This window comes from Ovis canadensis, chromosome 3 (assembly GCF_042477335.2).
Source record: "Ovis canadensis isolate MfBH-ARS-UI-01 breed Bighorn chromosome 3, ARS-UI_OviCan_v2, whole genome shotgun sequence".
Classification (NCBI taxonomy): domain Eukaryota; kingdom Metazoa; phylum Chordata; class Mammalia; order Artiodactyla; family Bovidae; genus Ovis; species Ovis canadensis.
In genome coordinates this window covers 176868917-176883792 of record NC_091247.1, presented here as the reverse complement: position 1 = coordinate 176883792, position 14876 = coordinate 176868917, and the positions used below count along the sequence as shown (strand labels likewise).

At 44.2% G+C, this 14876-nt stretch overlaps 1 protein-coding gene across 1 annotated transcript in view; it reads left to right on the top strand.

Moving 5' to 3' along the window:
- The window catches only part of GNPTAB (N-acetylglucosamine-1-phosphate transferase subunits alpha and beta), an 86086-nt gene that overhangs the window by 47497 nt on the left and 23713 nt on the right, over positions 1 to 14876 (top strand). The window contains exons 6-10 of the mRNA XM_069585154.1: positions 6045 to 6109; positions 6378 to 6512; positions 13430 to 13591; positions 14190 to 14369; positions 14585 to 14755. Of these exons, the coding sequence (XP_069441255.1) occupies positions 6045 to 6109; positions 6378 to 6512; positions 13430 to 13591; positions 14190 to 14369; positions 14585 to 14755 (713 nt within the window). The remainder of the gene's footprint in view (positions 1 to 6044; positions 6110 to 6377; positions 6513 to 13429; positions 13592 to 14189; positions 14370 to 14584; positions 14756 to 14876) is intronic.

Below are 14876 nucleotides of genomic sequence, written 5' to 3'. Positions count from 1 at the left end.
GATGTTTTTTTTTGTACCTTGCTTGCTTTTTCAGTGATCCAGTGGATATTGGCAATTTACTCTTACAACACTTCACCAGAAGAGAAAAAGGAATGATATTATGTTAGCAATTATAACTCAGTTATAAAGTCTATGGAGAGAATCTTGGGTTTTCTTCTACTCATTTTATGACATGTCAAAGATGTAAAAGATTGTAAAGTTTGGGGTTTCTCTGACAGTCCAGTGATTAAGACTCCACACTTCCAATGCAGGGGGTGTGGGTTTGATCACTGGTCAGGGAACAGATCCCATATGTGGCCAAAAAAAAGGGTTGTCATGTGTGATATAGGCAAGATTCATAGTAAGTAGTAGTTTCTTAAACACTGGTTTTTAATTTCTACTTGGGTTTTTATTTGACTGTCTTGCTTATCACATTGACTCATTTAGTAAATATTTGTTGAGCCACTACTCTGACTTGGTGGTTGTTTTAGGGAAACAACAGAATAAAAAAGGGCACATTCCTGCCTTCATGTAGCTTCCATTTTTAGTAGGCCACAGACTCACTCCTTTATCATGCTTAGGTATCTAGATCACGGATGGCAGAATTGTTCTGTAAAGGACCAGGTAGTAAATAGTTTATGCTTTGTGAGCCAAGAGGCAAAATGCCAGATATCATGTAGGTATTTGTATAAACATTCAGCTGTTTAAAAATGTTAACATTGTTTTTAGATTGGGGCCATGCTGAATCCAGTAATGGCTAGATTTTGGACCATGGACTGCCAAACCCTGATCTAGATTAAGAAATTTTAGCCATGTTTGGCATTTTAAAGATAATCTCATTTAACCTCTTTCCAGTTAATCATTGAGATCTGTTGGGTTTTGTTTTTTTTTTTTTTTTTCTTTGAAATGTGTCATTTCTGCCCTCTCCTGATCACCCTACCACTTCTGTTGTGTCCTTGACTGCCAATTGGACAGGACTTCAGCAGGCCAGTCCAGCCCTGCAGCCAAGACCCGCATCTCCTCAGCAAAATGGGTTTTCTAGTCAAGCTTATCTCCTTTGATGTTTAGGAAATGAATTTCCTCCTGTGACAATTGATTCTGCCTCTGGGCTACATTGATTTTTTTTTTTTTTTTTTTATTCTTTTCGTACATTGATTTTTATGAGGAACTACGAAGTGCTTCCTTATAGCTTTCTCATACCGGTTCAGCTTGTACCCTTGGGGTCCTGTGGAGCTAATCCCTGTCCTGTGTAGCATTTCTTCTTCCTTTAGCTGTCTCTTAGGTACTTGACTGCACCCTAGTTTGCTCCTCACAGAATGAACTTTTAGTTTCTATTACCTTTAAAGTGTTTCAGCTGGAGTTGAACACTATTCCAATGTGGTTCAGTCTTCAAAGAGATCGGGACTATTTCTTCAGTGTTTATCAAGTGCATAATGTATGCCAGATGCAGAAGTGAACAGATGGACAGAAATCTCTGCCCTCATCAAATTCACCTCTTGGTGCAGGGATCAGACAACTGATGCAGCGTACAGGTTAAACCCTACAGTTTGAGGATGAATGCTGTAGAGACAGATAGGACAGGGGAAACTGGAGGGGGAGCGCAGATTCCCTGAGAAGGTGATTTTTGATGAAAATTTGAAGGAGGTGAGAAAGCCTGCCACATGAGTATGTGGGCAAGCAGTGCTTCTCCATATATTCCCTACATACAAGGAAAATGGAATAGCCAGTGGAAAGCCCCTGAGGCAGGAGTCTGTCTGTCATGTTCAAAGAAGAGCAGGGAGGCCAGTGAGGCTAGGATAGAGTGAACAAGGAGGAGAGAGCAAGAGATGAGCCCAGAGAAGTAACAGGCACCAAATGGTACATGTTAGCCATGACAGGCTTTTGCTTTTAAATCAGAGTGTGTTGAGGAATCAATCATTGAAGGGTTTTGTGATCTGACTTATGTTCCAGAAGAATCAGTCTGGCTGCTATAGTGGGAATAGACTGAGGAGGGGCAAAGGTTGTAATACTTGAGGTAAGAAGGAAAGGGGCTTGGATCAGTGTGGTGGTGAGAAGTGGTTAGATTCAGAATATTTTGAAGGTCAACTCAATAGGGTTTCCTGATGGGTTGGTGTTGGGGAATATCACCCTTCTTCTTCTAAGCCCTCTCCTGTTTAGAAGCACAACGTTAGGAGGAAATTCAGTATGGCCTTAGCATTACTGACTCATCCTGAACTCACTGTTGAGTAAAACTCCTCTAAGTCTTTTTAAAAAAACTTACATTTACTAGCTCTAACTAGTTAGTTACTAACTAACCACTACCTATTTTATTTATTTTTAAATTTTGATTTTTATTCAAAGATTCCTTTTAATTTATACTTGGTTTTGCTTTGTTGCCCAGTTAAAGATCTTACCTTTATTTGTAGGAGACTTTATTTTGCTAGATTTGACTGATGGTTCTAAACAGTCAAGGACTTTGGGGAACCCTTGGTCTGTTACCCAGGGTAATAGCTTCTCTGTGCCCACACATTTCACAAGCATCACTTCTGTATCTTCCAAAACCTTGATGGCTTGTTGAACAAGACAGAACCTATAGCAGACCTCCAAAACCCCTCTCTGGGTTGACTGTAACTTTTAAAATTTTATACTCTCTGGTCAGAATTGGTTATAACCTGCCTAACTTGAGATCTAGTCTCTTTTAGACCCATAAAGATGACATGAGGTGTTGTTTAGCTGCCTTCCTGAGATTATGAACAAATACATATTGTGCAACTCTTCTAATTGTCTGATCGACCAGTATTGTTGTTCAGTTGCTAAGTCATGTTTGACTATTTGTGACCCTATGGACTGCAGCACGCCAGGCTTCCCTGTCCATCATCAACTCCTGGAGGTTGCTCAAACTCATGTCCATTGAGTCGGTGATGCCATCCAACTGTCTCATCCTCTGTCGCCTTCTACTCATCCTGCCTTCGATCTTTCCCAGCATCAGGGTCTTTTCCAATGAGTCGGCTCTTTGCATCAGGTGGCCAGAGTATTAGAGCTTCAGCTTCAGTATGAGTCCTTCCAGTGAATATTCAGGGTTGATTTCTTTTAGGATTGACTGGTTTTTATCTCCTTGCAGTCGAAGGGACTCTCAAGAGTCTTCTCCAGCACCACAATTTGAAAGCATCAATTCTGTGGTGGTCAGCCTTTTTTATGATTCAACACTCACATCCATACATGACTACTGGAAAAACCATAGCTTTGACTATATGGACCTTTGTCAGCAAAGTGATATCTCTACTTTTTAATACGCTGTCTAGGTTTGTTATAGCTTTCCTTTCAAAGAGCAAGCATCTTTTAATTTCACGGCTGCAGTCACCATCCACAGTGATTTTGGAGCCCATGAAAATAAAATCTGTCACTGTTTCCACTCTTCCTCCGTGTGTTTGCCATCTACCAGTATAGAATCCACCTTATCAACGGGGAGAGACAGATGCGTACAGAGTGAGGTGTATATCTGCTAAATTTATCCATAATGAACTCATGTTGTTAGCACTCAGTGCTTCCATTAAAGATAAACAGTATATTGTGAATATTCCTATTCCTGTTCTCCAGTACTCACCAACTATATTTTTATGGTACGTTTGAGACTCTTGCCCAGGGTTGACATCCATCTTGGAGGCTATAATTTGTAGACCCTGCTTCCTGTGTCTGTTTTGAGAATGAGAATTCCAGCCTTCTGGTCTCTCCTGCTTTCCGCGATCTCCAGATGTCAGCAGGTGTGCTGACTACATTTGTCACCGTCACTTGACACCTGTCTCCTGGTAGGCATGTGCCATCACTTTCCTTGCTTGTGCATGCTTAGTTGCTCAGTCATGTATGACTCTTGGCGACCCCATGGACTGTAGCCTGCTAGGCTCCTCTGTCCAGGGGATTTCTGAGGCAAGAATACTGGAATGGGTTGCCATTTCCTATTCCAGGGGATTGTCCCAATCCAGGGATTGAACCCAGGTCTCCTGTGTTAGCAGGTGGATTCTTTACCACTGCACCACCTGGGAAGCCTATCACCCTCTCTCCTGCTGCTGCTGCTGCTGCTGCTGCTGCTGCTGCTGCTGCTGCTGCTGCTAAGTCGCTTCAGTCGTGTCCAACTCTGTGTGACCCCATAGATGGCAGCCCACCAGGCTCCCCTGTCCCTGGGATTTTCAAGCAAGAACACTGGGGTGGGTTGCCATTTCCTTCTCCAATGCATGACAGTGAAAAGTGAAAGTGAAGTCACTCAGTCATGTCCGACTCTTAGCGACCCCATGGACTGCAGCCCACCAGGCTCCTCTGTCCATGGGATTTTCCAGGCAGGAGTACTGGAGTGGCTGCCATTGCCTTCTATCACCCTCAGTTCAGTTGCTCAGTCGTGTCCGACTCTCTTCGACCCCATGAACCGCAGCACGCCAGGCCTCCCTGTCTATCACCAACTCCTGGAGTTCACTCAGACTCACGTCCATCGAGTCAGTGATGCTATCCAGCCATCTCATCCTTTGTTGTCCCCTTCTCCTCCTGCCCCCAATCCCTCCCAGCATCAGAGTCTTTTCCAATGAGTCAGCTCTTCTCATGAGGTTGCCAAAGTACTGGAGTTTCACCTTCAGCATCATTCCTTCCAAAGAAATCCCAGGGCTGATCTCCTTCAGAATGGACTGGTTGGATCTCCTTGCAGTCCAAGGGACTCTCAAGAGTCTTCTCCAACACCACAGTTCAAAAGCATCAATTCTTCGGCACTCAGCTTTCTTCACAGTCCAACTCTTACATCCATACACGACCACTGGAAAAACCATAGCCTTGACTAGACGGACCTTTGTTGGCAAAGTAATGTCTCCGCTTTTCAACATGCTGTCTAGATTGGTCATAACTTTCCTTCCAAGGAGTAAGCGTCTTTTTTTTTTTTTTTTTTGGAGTAAGCGTCTTTTAATTTCATGGCTGCAGGCACCATCTGCAGTGATTTTGGAGCCCCCAAAAATAAAGTCTGACACTGTTTCCACTGTTTCTCCATCTATTTCCCATGAAGTGATGGGACCGGATGCCATGATCTTCGTTTTCTGAATGTTGAGCTTTAAGCCAACTTTTTCCCTCTCCACTTTGACTTTCATCAAGAGGCTTTTTAGTTCCTCTTCACTTTCTGCCATACCCTACCCCCAAGTTAATCTGCTCTAATCGCATTACCTGATGAGTCCCAGGAGTTCACTGTGACTCGGGGAATCCCCAGGACCTACAGTGGCTCCCACCGTCCATCTATCAATAAATGCCACTGGCCTGGCTTTCAAGGGCCCCTTCTGGTTGCCCTCTTTTCCTCGTACCCACCGCTCCCAAATGTTTTACTCTGGTCAAACAATTTTATTTCTTAAATGCAACTTGTTGATGTTTGATGTTTGGTCCTACCTCTCTGATTCCTATCAATCTTTCATTTCTGTTTCCTCTGCACACAGGAGCCTCTCCTTCAGTACTGCAGAATTACAGTGGGTTACTGTAGTTCCCCTTTTGTTGGATGGGTTAATTTTGTCTCCCCCAGCTACCTTTTCTTTGAGACCATGTATTATACTGGTTTCAGTTCAGTTCAGTCGCTCAGTCGTGTCCAACTCTTTGCAACCCCATGGACTGCAGCTTCCCTGTCCATCACCAACTCCCAGAGCCTACTCAAACTCATGTCCATTAAGTTAGTGATGCCATCCAACCATGTCATCCTCTGTCATCCCCTTCTCCTCCTGCCCTCAACCTTTCCCAGCATCAGGGCTTTTCAAATGAGTCAGCTCTTCACATCAGGTGTCCAAAGTACTGGAGTTTCAGCTTCAGCATCAGTCCTTCCAGTGAATATTCAGGACTGATTTTCTTTAGGATGGACTGGTTGGATCTCCTTGCAGTCCAAGGGAGTCTTCACCACTACAGTTCAAAAGCATCGATTCTTCGGCGATCAGCTTTCTTTATGGTCCAGCTCCCACACCCATCCATGACCACTGGAAAATTTGACAGCTCTCAAAATGCCTTGTACAGTGTCCTGCCAGACATCATGGTTACATATTCATTAAAATCATGCTTGTTTATTGTATTTTTTGTTGCAGTTGAAGATGCCCAGGCTGGAATGTTTAAAGGAAACAGCAGACAGACAGTTTGGAGGGGCTATTTGGTATGTTACTTCAAATTAGCTGTATTTTTGCAATCCATTAGAATAAAAGTGTGAGAAATAAAGCTGTTTTACTTAGAGAGGCTTTTTAATGTCTACTTTTCCTCTAAGCCTAGCTTTCCAGTACTAGTATTGATTTAAATAATCATACCATTCTTGTTTTGAAGTGTGTGTGATGCAATAATAGATCTTTCCTAGTTTTCTCAGCTGTAAGTTTTCACCAGCGTTATGATCTGGAAAGTGAGCTGTGTTTTTCCTGTTCTTATTTTAGACAACAGATAAGGAAGTCCCTGGGCTAGTGCTAATGCAAGATTTGGCTTTCCTGAGTGGATTTCCACCGACATTCAAGGAAACAAATCAACTAAAAGCAAAATTGCCAGAAAATCTTTCTTCTAAAATAAAACTGGTAAGAGCTTAGAAAATAGAGCAATTAGTATAGCACATGCCTCTTCTTGGCAGCCCCTTCCGTTATATTAATAGTACAGCTGACAACAAGAAGCAGAGAGGGGGAATTCCCTAGTGGTCCAGTGGTTAGGACTCTGTGCTTTTACTGTTGAGGGTCCAGGTTCAATCCCTGCTTGGGGAACTAAAATTCGATAAACTGAGTGGCGTGGCCAAAAAATAAATCAAAAAACCCAAATGAAGCAAAGAGATTCTCCATTCTGTCACATATGCTGTCATGAAGACAGCTTTTTATTTGTAGAAAGAAGATTCTGGGTTTTTTTACTCTCAGTTTTACTCTGAGTTACAGATTTTAGGAGTCTGACTTGGATTGTAGGTTTCCCGGGCAGCATAAGGATTCATTTGTTTAACAAAGGCGCGTCTGTGTGGGTCAGGTGCTGTTACAGCTGCTGAGAATGTAGCAGCGGAGGGAAGTCCTGGTGGTGTGGAAGGAGAGGGTGGGGGAGACCCAGCACGTGTTTGTAGGTACACAGGCCCCAACCTGTGGACTTAGGTAGCGCTTCCACTCACATAGGGGAATGCTGCAGATGCTCGGGAATTTGATAATGGGAGCCCTTCATTCCTTAATAGCTAGCTGAGCCACAAACGTACATAGTATTTATACATGTTAACTCTCACACTTGAACAGCAAGCCCATCTGTTAGAATTGACTTTGGAGGCTGTGACGTGTTAACCTTTCTTGTCCTTGGAGTCATGTGTCTGACTGATGTAGGGCACAGGTTGTGTGGGTATACCGTCCTTTCGACCTTCTGTCAGGACGCCTGCTGTTCTGTCAGCAGTAGCCTGGGTTGTTCGGTATGAATACTTCCTCCCTCAGGATGGAGGGCATACAGGTCTTGGTTCAGAATTTGCCAGGCTCCACTCTTCCTGATTTTACAAAGAAATGTTCTCTAAATTCTGCCACTGTTTTTAGCTTCTTGCGTCTTCCCTCTGTCTCCTGTTGATGTCATTTAACAATGGGGAGGTGAAGGGATGGAGGTGGAGGTAGTGGCGGGGAGAGCTGTGACTAGGGGGTTATTGAGTTTACGTCTGGACCGTATTTTCTATCTGCCTGTCCAAGTTCCCTTTCTTTCCTTTCCCCTTAAGTGTTTTCACTGTTTTAAGATACTTTGTATTACCTTTGTAAATACCTTGGTAATATGAATGACATTTCTGTCTTTTCTTCATATTATCCCCCATAATTTTCTTTCTGGTACCTGGAAATACGGTAATGCCCAGCCCAATAAGGGTTGAATTATTTCTTAATCTGTAGTTTTTTCTTAAAATAAATAATTACATTCCTCCTTCCCCTGAATTATTTTTAGTATGGATTTGGGCAGATAAAACCATAGATCAGCATTTATTCGGCTTCTTGGCTTCCTAGCTGTTAGTTGTACAGGTGTAGACTTAGTGTCTGTACTTTTGACCAGCAAATCTGCTGCTGGGTGGGCGTGGCCTGCCAAAAGATCCAAGTTGTGGTCACCTCTTTGGTAGGCTAGTTTGGGGCAGTGCGGAGTGGTGAGTGCCAGGAGAGGCAGGGAGGAGCAGGACTTGAACTAGGCAGTAGAACCCCAGGCTCTGTCCACAGGGACGCCCCCTCCTCCGCCAGTCACCTGGCTGGAGGTTGACCTGGAGTCCCCAGACCTGTTGTTGTGGAGGCTGGCACCTCCTGGGGGATCCAGCCAAGTATTCACAGTATTTATTGCAGCTCATTGTCACAGTGCCAGCACCTGTGATTGGCTTCAGGAATAAGGGCTTCTGATTTTTGGAGGCTCAAGAGAAAATGAGAAAGAGGAAGCACAGAAAGATGGTGGTGTCAGCATTCAAGCCTGGTCCTCCAAGGCACTGTCTTTCCTTGGGTCCTACTTCCTGGTTCTGTTACGGGCACCCTGAGAATGAAGTTTCCAACCACTGGGTTCCCAGTTTAGCATTGATTAAACACCTGCTATGTGCCAGGGACTGCCAAGGATAACCGAGTAAAACCAGCCCAGCCACTGCTGCCACAGCCCAACAAGACATTCAGGTTCCACAAGGGCCTTGGCAGTGGTGCCAGTGATGAGAATGGTTCCAGAACCATCTGAGAAACCCTCAGCCTGACCCGGTGACTTATTAGCTCCTGGAGGACATGGCAGGAAAAATGAAAGGGGAAGTGGATGTGAACCAGTGGAGATGGATATAGTGACATTAACCACACTCAGAGCTTTATGGGAGAAGTAAGATTTGGGGAAGGAAACTGAAAGCTCAGTTTAGGGTAATACACTGGAGGTGCCCTGTGGCACGTGGGAGGAAGGGCTGCAACGTTGGTTCCTGTTCAGGACCTGAACGGCTGAACCACTGTGCCTTCCCAGGACCCTCCAAGTGGCTTTTGCTAAGGCTCGTGACCTCCAAAGCCACCTAGGGCTCAGGTCTGTCCCAGAGACCCTGGGTGGGCTGCGAGCATGTCAGGACAGGTACTGCCTGCCCATCTTGTACCCTAGTGATCATCTCTGGGCCTGGCATTTAGGGGGCCTTGTTGAGAGAATGAGCAAGAAGCAAGACTCTGACACCCGCCGTATACAGTGTCCTGGGATGTAAAGGGAACCGTTTTAGTGGAGTCATTATTCAAAGGAGTCTTAGTTTATTGATGTCATGATTTTATACATCCAGCAACTTGGCCTTCATCATCTTGTTTAGTGAAAAACAAGGTAAGATTCCCTTCTTACCCCCATCAGGGGAAGTGGGAGTTAGTTGAAAATGGTTTTGTTTGCAAAGTGATAGATTCGAATTCATGAAGACTCTTCTGTAGACTATAATCTTACAAATCAAGCAGTCTTCTCTATTGAAAACTTTCTAGTTTGAGATACTGGGTTGGCCAAAAATTTTGTTTGGGTTTCTCTATAATATCGTAGGGCTTCCCTGGTGGGCTCAGATGGTAAAGAATCTTTCTGCCTGCAGTGAGGGAGACCCAGGTTTGACTCCTGGGTGGGTAAGATCCCCAGGAGAAGGGAATGGCTACCCATTCCAGTATTCTTGCCTGAAGAATCCTATCATCTTAACAGAAAAATCCAAATGAACTTTTTACCCAATATCTTGAGATGTGAGTCCTTTTGTGATCTGATTAATTACCCTCTAATTTGCTGTAGAATTTTTTTTTTTTTAATGTGATGGACACAGAATTCAACTTTTGAGAAATCAGGTTATGGTCTTTTTAAAGGCTGCAGTCCATGGGGTCACTAAGAGTCGGACATGACTGAGCAACTTCACTTTCACTGTTCACTTTCATGCGTTTGAGAAGGAAATGGCAACCCACTCCAGTGTTCTTGCCTGGAGAATCCCAGGGACGGGGGAGCCTGGTGGGCTGCCGTCTATGGGGTCGCACAGAGTCAGCCACGACTGAAGCGACTTAGCAGCAGCAGCAGCATATATCCATGGTCTTTATTTTCAGCTTCCTCTAAATCATTTTCTTTTTGGATGTTTTCATTCATGGTGAATTTTTCACTTGTTTTTTTTGGTTTTGTTTTTGTTCACTTCAACATATGTTAGAACAGGCAGAAGATCTTCCCCAAGCTGTCAAGCGCATTCTCACATTTGGTTGAATTAAGTGATGCTGGTTGCTGAGTGGGTGTGCAGAAATGGAGGACATGCACTTGTCCTCAGGCTGTTTTGAAGGCAATATATATGTATATGTAGTGGTCAAGTAGCAAAACAGAATAGTATGAGGTTAGCTATCAAGGATGAGCTGGCATTTTAGAGACAAGAAAGAAAGATCTGCATGGATCAGTGACAAGTTTCCAAAAGGAAGGAGGCTACATGGGATCCTCGAAGGCTGATCAGTTATTGATAATTTGTTTCTGCGGAAGGACAGTGTGGGCAGGGTGGGAACAGCATTCTGTCTGACTTGGACTCTGACCCCTCAAACCTCTGTTCAAGGCATGACACGTTCAAGGTCATAGTAAATTGTATTAATATTTGTACTAATGCCCCTTTTCCAGTGATTTCCCTGAAGCCATCTTGTGTACCTTTTAACGCATACACAATTTTGTTTGTTTTGCAAACAAAACCATTTTCAGGCACCCTTTATTTTGGTTCTGTTCCTCATGTGAGCATTTTGGTAGATTAAACATAGGCACCTCTGAAACTGATACAAGTTTTAGAAAACCACCAGGACATATTAAGACCTAGTTGCTTGAGTTCTGAAATTACTAAAAAGAGCTAATTTGTTTTTCAGTTGCATTAGCTGGCACATTTTTTTCCCTAACCTCACACTACCATCTAAAGGTGTATCGGTCACATCATTCTAGATAATGTTATTGTAACAAACATCCTAAAGTCCCAGTGGCTTAAAAAATAGCAAAACTTCATTTCTCAGTCATGTTACATGTCTGGCTATGGGTCTGCAGGGGGTGGGTGTAGAACCTGTTCTGTCTTGTAATTTAAAGAATTAAGACTGACTTGTAATTTCAAGTAAGAAGTTATATATGGAACCAGTTGACCCACAGATTCCCAAGCTAAGAACTCCAGCCTGAGGCACTCACCACACTGCGGTTTCCTAACCACCTCCTGTCTCTTCCCTGAAGAGTAATTAAGGCGTCTGGGATTAGGGTGCCATCTAGCGGCTAACACAGGATCCTTTCCGCCACTCAAGACAGTTGACAGAAAATTTTTTTCGTACATACAAACGTTCCTTTAAGCTCTTTAGTTTTCATCTCTTTTCCAATTTTCCATCTCTTAGACAAATCCCTGTGAAACTTCAAAGTAGTTTTCTAGAATAAAAGCAGCTTGAGTAGAAGAGATTAATAAAAGGTACTTTCACTTTCATAATTAGGCTTCCCTTGTGGCTCAGCTGATAAAGAATCCACCTGCAATGCAGGAGACCTGGGTTCGATCCCTGGGTTGGGAAGATCCCCTGGAGAAGGGAAAGGCTACCCACACCAGTATTCTGACCTGGAGAATTCCATGGACTATATATAGTCCATGGGGTCACAAGGAGTTGGACAGAACTGAGCGACTTTCACTTTCCCAATAAATTTAAAATTAAATTAGGATATTAAAGTATGATATCTATATATCCTAGAATAGTGATTTTTGCACTCCAGAACCCTCCAGGTTCTGTTAGTATCTCTGTGGGAGAGGAGTCTGGGGGAGGACAGGGAGACTGTTAGGTACTTGGAACAGACAGAGGACGCTTGCCCTGCGTGGCCTGCCTCCCATCCTCTCCTACAGAGTGAGGCAGAACAGTGACAGTGGTAGAAACAGGTCTGCGGTGAGTGCTTTGTGTATACCAGATACTGTTAGGTAAGAGAAATTGATCAGTAAAGAGGGCAGCACGCACACAAACACACACACACCCACACACAATTTGCAGTGAGAGTTAGTGCCTACATAATACAAAGGGGAAGAGATATAAATGCAGTTCTGACTCTGACCTCTACTTTTGGCCTACATAAACTCAGAAAACTTTGCAGAAGGACCTAAATATAGTCATGTAGCATATGCAAAAGCTTTTTCTGTTTTGTTTTTTATTTATTTTTAAAATTTGGCTGCACCTTAGTTGTGGCACCTGAGATCTAGTTCCTTGACCAGGGATCCAACCTGGGCCCCTGCATTGGGAGCGTAGAGTCTTAGCCACTGGACCACCAGTGAAGTCCCTTGCTTTCATAAATTAAGAAGGCTAAAAATTAAGAAAGAAATTGACCCTATTAGGAAAGCCAGTTCACCAGTAGGGTGTTGCTGTCCTAGATGAGTGGTTTTCAACCCTCTCCCTGCTTTTTCAGTTCTGAAAGCCTCTCTTCACAGGAAATTGTATGATACAGAATTAAAGCAACAACAACAAAAACTTATCAAGGGTGGTGTGGACTCTGGACTAGGTAGGGAAGCGTGCTTGTAAAATGTGTTGATGTGTGTGATGTTCCCTCTTGGACTTATGGTTGCTTTGAAAACACTGCCCCTCAAGGTGGTTTTCCTGTGCAAGCACTTCAGGAAGCCCTGCCAGGACTAGGTGTGGGCCCGAGCGCCGCGAGACACCTGCCGACACAGTTTCCGCGCCGTCGCCTGGCGGGACTGTCCCCAGGGTAGGCAGATGGGCGGCATTCTAGACCAGAGGCCACAGCCTGGTGACAGGTGTGTTTTGTTCGTATGCATGACACTCCAAACTCTATGAGCCACCATTGAAAACTGGGAGGTTTCATGTGGTACTAGGGATTCCGGCCTCTCCAGAGATCCGGCTGCCTTTGTCCCTGTTGACTAATGGTTGCATTTTCAGATGGGGCCTGAGATGTCCCATTTGTCACAGCCCCCAGCTCTCTCTTGTTTCTAAATAGCTGGTCTGTTGCATTCATTTGGGAAATGTGTCTGGCCCGTGTAGGTTTTCTTTCCACGATACTGGCTTGCTGTTTCTGGTATGTATATGAAACTTTTAATCTTTTACATATATGTAATATATATTTACGGAGACGGCACTGGCGACCCACTCCAGGACTCTTGCCTGGAAAACCCCATGGATGGAGGAGCCTGGTAGGCTGCAGTCCACGGGGTCTCGAAGAGTTGGACACCACTGAGCAACTTCAGACACAACTGAGCAAATTCCCTTTCACTTTTCGCTTTCATGCATTGGAGAAGGAAATGGCAACCCACTCCAGTGTTCTTGCCTGGAGAATCCCAGGGACGGTGGAGCCTGGTGGGCTGCCGTTTATGGGGTCGCACAGAGTCGGAGACGACTGAAGCGACTTAGTAAAGGCAGCGATATATATTTAATGGGTACAATAAATAGCACATAGTATAGTTGTACACAATATGTAGTATATATAACATGTTATTTACATTTAAGATCAAGGATCAACTGGGAATTTAAAGATGTCTTCTTTGTTGTTCAGTTTTCCCACATGTAACTCTCCTATTTTATAGTTGCAGTTGTATTCAGAGGCCAGTGTAGCACTTCTAAAGTTGAATAATCCCAAAGATTTCCAAGAACTGAATAAGCAGACGAAGAAGAATATGACCATCAATGGAAAGGAACTGACCATAAGTCCTGCATATTTATTATGGGATCTGAGTGCCATCAGCCAGGTAAGGAAGGCAGAGATTCTTTTAGAACCCAAACTGAGGGTTTTGATTATTAAAGATTTCTAAGTCATGGTATTAGAAGAGGGCTTCCCAGGTGGCTCATGGTAAAGAATCCGCCTGCCAATGCAGGAGATGTGGGTTCGATCCCTGAGTTGGGAAGATCCCCTGGAGGAGGAAATGAACAACCCACTCCAGTATTCTTACCTGGAGAATTCCATGGACAGAGCAGCCTGGTGGGCTACAGTCCATGGGGTTACGGAGAGCTGGACATGAGTGAGCACACACGCACCTGTTAGAAGGAGGAGGACTTGCAGAGGAGTGACTTGATTCCCAGTCACTGCCATTGGTTAATACTAATTGAAATGACCCACATTCAGAGCCAAGGACCTTTTCTTTAAAAAGGTGTGTGAAAGAAATGCTGTTTTTGTGTTGTTGTTTTAAATATGCTGAGTGTTTTCCTTTTTTTTTTTTTTTTAAGTTTAAAAGCTGGGTGCAGTCTTTGAAAGTTTGCTGGAGTTCCCTGAGCACAGAAGGGACAGTCAGGAAGGGCAGTGTGACTTAGGGATATTTTATATTTTTCTGTGCCCCATGCTTTCCTCAGTCTAAGCAAGATGAAGATGTTTCTGCCAGCCGTTTTGAAGATAATGAAGAGCTGAGGTACTCGCTGCGATCTATTGAGAGGCACGCGCCGTGGGTTCGGAACATTTTCATTGTCACCAACGGGCAGATTCCATCCTGGCTGAACCTCGATAATCCCCGAGTGACAATAGTCACACACCAGGTAGAGACTTGCCATGGGTCACAAGGCTGCAGTTTCCTGTTCCATCTTCTCCTTTCCTTTTTCTGGTCCCTCATTTCATCCCCCGACTCTCCTCTCCTCCACTTCCACCTTCCTTTAATCCTTCCATTCACCTCCCTCCCTAATTTCTCTCCAAAAACAAAATAAAACTCCCTTCTCATTCCCCTTCTTCTGTCTTGTTTTGTGTCTGTTAAAAGGATGTTTTTCGAAATCTGAGCCACTTACCCACCTTCAGTTCACCTGCTATTGAAAGTCACATCCATCGCATCGAAGGGCTATCCCAGAAGTTCATTTACCTGAATGATGATGTCATGTTCGGGAAGGATGTCTGGCCAGATGATTTCTACAGTCATTCCAAAGGTCAGAAGGTGAGTAGCTAAGAGGTGCCTGGTCTAGGAGTGGAGAGGCTGTTGTTGAATCACGACGCCGGGATTCTTGGCCCCAGAGGAGAAGAATTCAATCCGGGGCCAGAGACGAGGCTTGATCACT